Source organism: Borostomias antarcticus (genome assembly GCF_949987555.1).
Source record: "Borostomias antarcticus genome assembly, chromosome: 15".
Lineage (NCBI taxonomy): Eukaryota > Metazoa > Chordata > Actinopteri > Stomiiformes > Stomiidae > Borostomias > Borostomias antarcticus.
In genome coordinates, this window is record NC_140248.1 from 10,072,434 (window position 1) to 10,082,193 (window position 9,760).

At 46.5% G+C, this 9,760-nt stretch overlaps 1 protein-coding gene across 1 annotated transcript in view; it reads left to right on the forward strand.

The window, feature by feature from the left end:
• Window positions 1-5,549, forward strand: part of uvrag (UV radiation resistance associated gene) — a gene marked incomplete at its 5' end in the record, with an annotated part of 81,298 nt that extends 75,749 nt beyond the window's left edge. The window contains one exon of the mRNA XM_084450558.1: window positions 3,497-5,549. Coding sequence (XP_084306684.1) covers window positions 3,497-4,382 — 886 coding nt within the window. The 3' untranslated portion in view covers window positions 4,383-5,549. The remainder of the gene's footprint in view (window positions 1-3,496) is intronic.
• Window positions 5,550-9,760: the final 4,211 nt, after the last annotated feature.

Consider the following 9,760-nt stretch of genomic DNA (forward strand, 5'->3'; position numbering starts at 1 on the left):
ATGTTATTAAATTCATACTGCAGGCTGTCATCTAAAATTGTTGTGAAAGATTTCATCAAAACACCACTCACTCGAGGCCCTATTGGCAACCGTTTGAGTTTGTACTATTATATTGTACAATATGTTACACATGCTGGGCTGTAGTGATTTGATTTTGATAATATATATTCCCTATCTTCAAAAGGATAGACTGTCACCCCCCTAGTGTGTATACATTTTTTTATTATAATGTTTGGCTTTGCAGTTCATAAGGGATTATCCTTCCTTACCGCTGCATCAAAGAGCACATCTTATCTGTGTGTTTTGGCGCAAATAAGGGCTTCTTAGCAGGACCTGGATATGGGGCGAGCCATGCCTCTTACTTGAAACAAGCCTGTCTGAGAGGATAAGACAGTGGAAATGTTTGCTTTAGTAAATTCCTGGCCCGTCTGAAGAACACAGGGCTGACATGGGCACCGGAGAGGGGAAGAGCCAGCCCTAAAACCAACATGCTTTTGGACGAGGGACAGAGAAGTGAGGCTGTCCACGGCTGGGCCCCTGCCAAGCCCTGGGTCTAATGGTTTAGGCAGAGGGATCTCAGGTAGCTTTTATGTGGTGAAATCATTGACAGGGAAGTCTGCGCTGGGAATGGAGGACTAGTAAAATTTAATGATGAGTTAAGAGGGCCGGAGCGAAAGGAACGGGTCTCGCTGGCTGTAAATCAGCACTCCTCCAGTGTCCGCCTCAAAGGAACGATGGCCCGAGTCGGTCTCTGCTGCCCACGCCAACAGCCCCCCACCTGGACCACTGCCCCGCCCCGCCCACCCCATCCCCCAGGAGGGGAACGATTTTTAATACGCAGAGACAATGGACTCATGGGATTAACGTGTGCACTGGCATGTGGTTTACTAAAGAAGAATACTTTTCCCTGTAAACGGGGCCAACAATTCCTTCACCCAGACTCTTTGTCCTCCCACTGATTCTTCCAAGGTTTTAAGTGGCTCGAGCGTGTCCCGCGGCCATCGTCCCCTCCAGACAACACGAAGGGGACACTGTGATCACAGGGCCACATAGTGGGGATGAGAGGTGGACAAAGTCGTTGGCACTAATAAAAAGCAATGTGGCAGCCCAAGGGGATTTGTCAAAGCAAGCCTTCCCCTCAAACCTCTTCGTTCTCTCCACATCCTCTCATTCTCTTGATTAAGAACCCTGATTTGACATGAGTTTAAAGGAACCAATGCAGATGGGGAAGCTTGATGTACGAAACAAACTTGCTTCAAATAAGAAAGGCCTTATTATCCAGGGTTGCTGTGTCATCTCAACGCTCGAGTCATCTCAACGCTCGAGAGAGAGAGAGAGAGAGAGAGAGAGAGAGAGAGAGAGAGAGAGAGAGAGAGAGAGAGAGAGAGAGAGAGAGAGAGAGAGAGAGAGAGAGAGAGAGAGAGAGAGAGAGAGAGAGAGAGAGAGAGAGAGAGAGAGAGAGAGAGAGAGAGAGAGAGAGAGAGAGAGAGAGAGAGAGAGATGTGCCCCCATATGTTTTGTGGTGGATGTGATTGCATATCAGTGTGTTTTTGGGCCAGGGATGAAAGGTGAGGCTATTGCATCTGGGTTTGGCCGAGCTCAAATATCCTCCTGAAGCTGAGCTGAGTTGATGTGTGGTAAGGACACTGGGAGCCATCCAGAGAGAGAGGCCTGAGATTCATTCAGATCCCAGATTAGAATCAGGCTCCGATCTATTGCCATGAGGACGAGGAAACGACAATCTAAAGTTAGTCATTAGCTGGTTATCAATTACACATGGAAAGTCAGAACTTTTGCTTAACACCAGTCAGCTCAGTTTTACAATCCTGTCTTGTGTTTTGAGGAGGCCGGGACAGTGGTTTTTGGTCAATGAAATTATAATTGGCTTCTCATGGTCTCATGAGAACGTCTTTCTTAACTCCCATTCTTCTGAATGAAGTTATGTAAGTGTTGTGGAGCAAGAAAACACCATAGGATTTTGCTGAGGGGAGTTCACATTTCATTAATGGCGAACCATAAAATTGTTTTGGGGGAAACCGATCAAGGCTGAGAGCATACTGTTTCAATTTAGCCATTTGCGATATTGTCACTAAAGGTCGATGTGAAGGCAGTTGGTTACCAGATGATGTTTCTTGATAGACATGCACTGCCAATAAGTGAACATAGCGCTGCATTAGAGTCCCTAGTTGGTCTGAAAATCAGGACCACACACGCAAGATCATTATCCCTGTTTCCTTAACTTTACCTTAGATGACCATCTGACCTTCTGTCTGTGTGGAGTTTGTATGATGTCTGTGGGATACTGTGGTATATTTAGAAGCTGTAGTTATAATGCTTCATGCCACCATCCATTTCTAATCAGGGTCCTCTTTTGTGGGGCATTTCAGAGGGCAGACGTGCGCCTCCCTGTCGCGCGCCTGTGACCTCATCAGGGGTGTGACCTGTGTGTGAACCCTGTTCTACTGCCCTGGGTTCAACTGTCTCTGCAGGGGGCAGGGACCCACGGTCAGGACCCTCTTTACAGGCTAGCTTGTGTTTGGTCTTGCAGCCCTCCATCGCATGCCCTGTGTGTGTATACGTGTTTGTGTGTGTGTGTGTGTGTGTGTGTGTGTGTGTGTGTGTGTGTGTGTGTGTGTGTATACGTGTTTGTGTGTGTGTGTGTGTGTGCGCGTGTGTGTGCGCGTGTGTGTGCGCGTGTGTGTGCGCGTGTGTGTGCGCGTGTGTGCGTGTGTGTGTGCGTGTTAAAAGACCCCCGTGGTGTACGGCCGTCCGTATCCTGCAGTCACTAGCCAGACTCTGTCTGAGAGATTGAAGATAGGGGGACATCCAGTGACCTCATCCTACGTTTAACGAGTTAAGTAAATTTACCCAGGGTCTACTTGTTAACTAGCCACAGTCGGGGTCCTAGTTTCACCTTTGACCCTTAGCTCTAGACCAATAGCTCTTCAGATACCTGAGCGACCAGGTTAAGTATGGGTTAAGCAGCGTGGTGGACTTTATCTGACTCTGGCAATGTGGAAAAGGCCAGAGGGGCTCTTGTTTCAGTGAATTCATCATTTGAATGGGGGAAAATAGCAAGAGCTGCAGATCCTGAGTCTGTTATCTGTTATCCTGCAAAAAAAATAAAAGTCTCGCATACTTCTGTGGACGCTTGCTGTGAACTTGCAGTCTGCGAGGGCCGGGTTTGCATGAGCAGCACAAATGTTTTTCACTGTAATAACGGGGGTTGGGTGATTTGCTGAAGCAGCTGTCTCCGTTCTGGATCAGAGGGAGAGATGAGATCAATGGTGAACCGTGTCTGATCAGAGAAGCCGAGGGGGCTCCTCTCCCCTTAATCCATCCCCGGGACCCTTGTTGGATTTGAAAGACTTATGAGCAGATCCATCATTTCTCTCATTCATCCATTTCTTTCTCCTTCTCTCTCTCTCTCTCTCTCTTTCTGTCCCTCCCTCTCTCTCTCTCTCTTTCTCCCCCCCCCCCCCCCCCCCCCCCACAGTGACAGGCACCATGTCTCCAGCTCGATCCCAGTCCCGGCCAAGTCCCAGCATGTCGGCATGTCGGGGACGGCCATGTCTGAGCAGGGCTTCCCCGGCCACGCCAGCTCCCCCGACCGCGGCCCGAGGAAGAGGGCCAGCTCCGAGGCCAACAAGCTGAAGTACAAGGCCCCGCCCGCCCCCGGCCACGGCGCCGCGGCCCAGGGGGAGGGGCCGCGGCAGCACGGGGGCCTGGCGCCACCCTCGCCCTCGCCCAAACACAGGTCCTCCTCCCTGGACGGCGGCATCAGCCGAGCCAAGACGATGGACGCCCATGGGCACAGGGAGGGGGGCGGGGATGGAGAGAGAGAGGGAGAGAGAGATGGAGAGGGAGAGGTTGAGATAGAGGGTGATGGGGAGGTAGAAGGAGAAGTGGAGGCGGTGGAGGAACAGCCGACCACCGTGGGGTCGGAGTCGCCCGCTCCTGTGGATGGCGCCGAGGAGGAGGAGGAGGAGGTGGCGGTGGAGGAGGATGAGGAGGTGGTGGCGCCTGGCAGCCAGCACTCTGGCGCCATGAACGGCTCGGCGGTGCCAGGGGAGGCGGGGCTGTCGGTGCCCGCGGGCGGAGCCCTGGAGCTGCGCTGCTCGGTGGAACAGGCGGAGGAGATCATGGGCACGGAGGCCACGGGCCTGGGGCTGGGCATGGGGCTGGGTTTGGGCCTCGGGGACGGGGCGCGGCTGGAAGACTACCCCTGCATCCCCGTGGAGCACGCGGTGGCCGTGGAGTGTGACGAGCAGGTGCTCGGCGAGCTGGACGCCGCCGGCTTCGAGGAGTTCTCCCGGCGCATCTATGCGCTAAACGAGAACATGTCCAGCTTCCGCAGGCCGCGCAAGAACTCGGATAAGTGAGGCTTCAGAGTGAAGGGGGAGGGCTGGGATTGGACAGGTGCAGTGTGAGAGGACACACAGGTCAGGGAGGAGAGCAGAGTGGTGGAGTCCTGTGTGTGACTCCATGTCCTGAACATCAGTAGAATCTCAAAAAAAACTAAAAACATACGAGCTACAGTATCGGAAATTATGACCAATTTGCACTTCTCGTAAACATTTCTATAGTCATCCTTTAAAATGAAATAAAGTGAATGTTTTGTGTTTGAATCGCTTCCTGGACCTTCTTTAATAGTGCATGATGACAGTGACTGCGTGAGGGAGGGGGAGAGTGTGTGTGCGCGTGTGTGTGCGTGCGTGTGTGTGTGTGAGAGAGAGGGAGTGAGAGTGTTGGCATACCCACACACAGAGTGAGTGGCTTCAGCATGGTGATTGACCAGCAGCAGTGAAAGCTCTAGCAATCCTGCCAATGACCTTTGACCTCCAAATAGGCGACAACACAGAGGGAGGCGGGAGCTACTGTGTGACCCACAATAGAAACCCTGTTATCATTTCAATCTGTACCTCCAGGCCCTCCGAGTTGACAAGGACTTTGAGCATCTCTTCATGTTGAGGAGATCATAGGATGAGGTCAGAGCTCAGTGGCACATGGCAGGGATACAGTGCAATTGTTTTGCTGTCCGTCATGTCTGCATTCTCTCTTGTTTTGACCTTTTAAGTATTCCTCATTGATAATTATATTAATGTTAATATTTTCAATTATTCACATATTCGGTAGACCAAAAATTTAAAATAAATAACATGTACATGTACTGTATGCTGTTGAGATGTCACACTCAGGCTCAAGATGTTAAATGACACGTGTTATAAATTTGAATCCTCTTGTCTATGATTGGATTTTTCTTGTTTTTCCTGTCAAATGGCTTTACTTTCTTGCACTGGTGTCCATTGGCAATTATGTGCGTTATTTATAATGTCTCTCACTGACTGTGTGTTTGTTTTGAAGGAAACTGTTTTTTCTTTTTCCCCCTATGTGGGAAGTCACCCATAGATATTGTCAAGTGTTCAAATCTGTCACCTGTGTATTGTCCCTCTTGAAAGAGCCACAGCTGATGGAAGCTGGTATAGCCTGCTGCTCTGCCTTGCCCCTCGTACAAAGATAGACTCACAAAAAACATCCAACATTTTTTTTATTCCTTTTTATTATGATCAAGTACAGTGGTTGAAGACTGTTGAAATGTATTTAAGAGGAAAGATAAACCATAGTAGATCATATCCATAAACTGTGGCAGTATGTGACCTTGTACATATACTTTTGTATGGAAGGTGTTTTATTATTAAAGACTTTACTGTCCAGTGGCATGGATGTATGAAGCCCCCTTTAACCTGTGTGCTTTGTGTCTGTTTTTCTATCCGACTCTGAAGAATGTGTGCGGGACTGAGTTGAAAAGTGTGCACGCAAGTGTGTGAATGTGAGGTCAAGAGATGGATGGATACAGTGGACAGACAGACAGAGAGAGACAGAAGTACTGTACAGTACAGCCTATGAGAGAGTGAACTATGACCCACAGCTTTCAAATAGGCTAATGAGTTGGGCCGTCGGACGGGCCAAGCCCTGCTGTCCCCTGGCTGCCTCTTAGCCTAATGGAACACACAGCTCGTTAGACGGCGTCTGAGCCACATGAATAATCTACTGTGTATTCAAAATGGCACGCACACTAATTACAGTGCACCCTTATCTCCTGTTTTATTTATGGCCCTTTAATGCCAGTGTCAATGCTAGGCATCTTGAGGCTGCACAGTTTTCTAGAAAGTGGGAGTTTAACTTTATGAAATAGTGAATGTCTTGTGATTCATGAAGATTTGATTTATATTGACGGTAACTGTCACCCAATCATGAGCAATATTTTGCAGCTGCGAGTGAAGAAACTCCCGGAATGCCTGGGTGAGAAGCACCTTCAAACTCTCATCACTGGATTTAACAGGAAGTTCAATTGAGAATAGGAAAATAGATCGTGGTCTATACTGGTTGCTTTTAGAGACGGTTACACCTGGGGTGAGTTCAGCCCTGACAAAACGTTGCAAAGCGTTTATTGAAACTAACGTGGTACATTGAACACCACGTGTTATGCAGATGAGAAGATATGGCGGGGTTTATACATCAGTCTGCTGATTTGGTAACACCTTTGATACATCCACCAAACAAGAGAAACCCACACCTCAAAGCCTGTTGCACACCGTTTCGAGGAAACATCGTTCAACCTGGAAACCATAGCAAAACGGTGCATACCGTTTTCAGATTGAACTCACCCCTGAACTGCCATTTCTCTCAGCCCTCCACATCTTGTGATGTGGGAGCAGCTTTCTGGATCTGCTCATCTCTAAGCTAGAGATGTAGAAGAGACAGGGACTACAGGGGATGTATTATTGCTTATTTACACTGCTCATGTCTAAAATATCTCTAGACAGAGGTTGATCTCTGAACCTGTCTCATGGCTTGTATTCTGGCAACCTTTTTTTTCTAGGGATTTCTATATGAACTGTAGCATAATCATGAGATGCACAGGGTTTCCTCATTTGTTTGTTACTAGTGTAGTGCCCGTCAGGCATATGTCTGTTCTGCGCGTGCCCATGCTTGTGCTAGCCTACAACTCATAACAAATTAATTATAAAGGCTATTGTCATGCATCATAACATTTATCTTAAATGCACTAAATTAAATGAATTTACTCATAAAATAGGTTACTTGAAACAACTCCCCTGACTGATTCCCAGTTGATCGTGAGAAGTGCAGTCAATCCTGTCACCATGCAGCCTGTGTCATCCTGCCAGATACACTTTAACACAAGGGTAATACAAATCAAATCTTTCAAGGACAGCGAAGTTGTTAAAAAAAGTGGGTTCATAGCATTGTGCAAAGTGAATCTTTCCCGGAACTTCCTTAATTATCATTGCGGCAAGCTTTCAAAACATGCAGAATATGCACAACTGACCACCAGTGGCTTTTGGATTTAGAATTCCTGACAGATCTCACTGGCCTGCTCCATCAGTTTCATTTAGAGCTGTAGGATAAGGAAAAATATGTAATCAACATTTACAAGCAAGCTAGCTGCTGACAATTACGCTGCAACATCGCTAATGTTTTTAGCATAAGTCTATGGAGTTAAATGTAGAGAAAATTAGCATCACGGCTAGCAGTGATTTTATTTTATTAAGTTATTTTCTGATTGGGAGTGAGATGATGAAATAAAAATATTTTCAGTTCATAATGAGACTGTGGCGGGACATAATAGGAAACGATGTAGCTATAAGTATTTTAATCACAGTTTTTAGTCTTCTGTCTTCTGTATTCTAACATTAGTAGTAGCTAGCTTTTTGGTGATGCTGTCAGACATTATTAAATAAGCGCTAATAAAGTCTTAATACAGCTTTCACTTATTGTTGATGTGCGGAGTAGCCATCTTGATTGACGTCAGCAGCTGACGTTGATGAAGTTGGGGTAGATTTTTTATCCTGAGTAAAATGGTGGAAATCATGAGTTGGTGACGATTTTGACAGAGGATTACTGTGTGCGTAGGTACTGTAGGCATCAGTAAAGCTTAGGGTGGCTCCCTATTTAGACAGGTAGATCTCGGCCGACTGACAACTTTAAAAGTAGATCTTGGCTAAAAGGCTTATTAGGCACCCATGAAATATAGCATTCGGTTCTGATGTACATCAAAGGTATTCTGTCCGTTAGGTATTTTGACGTTTCTTTATGACTACAGTAAGCTAGAATGCTATTGACAAGCTATCTGGTAGCTAGCTCCTCGTAGCATTGTAAGCCGCACCTTGCACAGCACCCTCAATTTGAGAACCGCTCATCCAAACAACTTCACACAGGACACTGCACTTTCTTCTAGTTTCTGAGCAATTACACCTGCCACATATCAACTTCATACAGTGCCGGGTTCTCTAGGTACTTGTGAGACAAACATACACATAGACAGAGCTCCCTGCCTTTTAGGTAGATGAAAATTGCTCAACCTTAAACTGGGAAATTACCAAATCCCCTGGCTAACCTACAGTAATAACCTGAATGAAAGAAGCTGCAGTGGCCTGGCCAGGTTACAACTACTAGACATGCAATCATCCAGGAATTGTGACCTTGTATGATAAACAACAGGGGTGTCCTGACAGGTTCATACCCGAAAAGGACCTTTATAAGACCAAATTAATGCACACATTCAAAAACTGACCAATCAATCAATCATCAATCAAAGCTTTATTTGTATAGCGCATTTCATACCCAGAGGCAACACAATGCGCTTTACAGAGAACAAATGAATGTACACATTCAAATAATCCCTTAAAACCAGGTTTTCTGACAGATAATATGATATTCTGTTCATCAGTGTTCCATTTATACAGCATACTTTCCAGTAAACTCAAGATATTGAGCTAGCAATATTAAACATTAGGACATAATGCACAAACAACCAGAATGTCCCAAATTTCAGGGGGTGAAATTTTAGGAAATAATGCTAATGAGAAATAAAATATTGAATATAATGGAATTGGAGAAAGGGGTCATGGTTGTTGTTGTTGTTGTTGTTTTGGGAGGACTAAGTACAGTAAAGTGTGGAATCATTACATCATATATGGAATCATAACTATGAACTTATTTTCTTATTATAAACCCTTTACCCTTTGTTTATGGACAATTGTTATCTGTTGATTTGTCGTTCTCTTGGACATTCCGTTCCATTGAGGATCACCTGTGCCTCACCCTTACATTTCACCAAGTGAAGTGTTCACTTAAGCAGAAGCTAAGTAAATCTGTCCCACGGGTTGTCCTGTTTCCAGCTCCACATAAGGCAGGTTCCTAGTCCCCAGTCCTCTCAGCTCTCACAGTGTTGTGTGTCTGTCCACTCATAGCTAATCCTCTGCAGGTGTCTGAGAGCTTGGCGACAGAAAACAGACGCAGCCCCACTGCCTGCTGGGTAGGTCACCTCAGTGACATCACCAACTCAGAGAGAGATGTGTCATAACCAGAGGAACTGAAGTATATGATAACTAAGGGGTAGGGTATGAACAATATTGCACAGGTGTTCCCGAGAGGCTTACAGTATGAGATGTGGCAGTTAACGTGTTGGTAAGGTTGCTATTATTACTGTAATGGCCCTACTCAGCAAACATTCTATGGGGCCTTACTGACCTCCCATGCATTAAGACATCTTGATGTATGACCTGTGCACATCTTGAGAATTCATAACAGTCACTGTGCCAGCTGCTGCACTGCTCGTCACCTCCGGCGCCTCGCATAAATACACACAGACACCGGCCAATCCGTGGTTTAACTGGGTTTGCATGTGACTATATATGGACTAATATACGTATATGAACCCCCTACCCCCATTTAT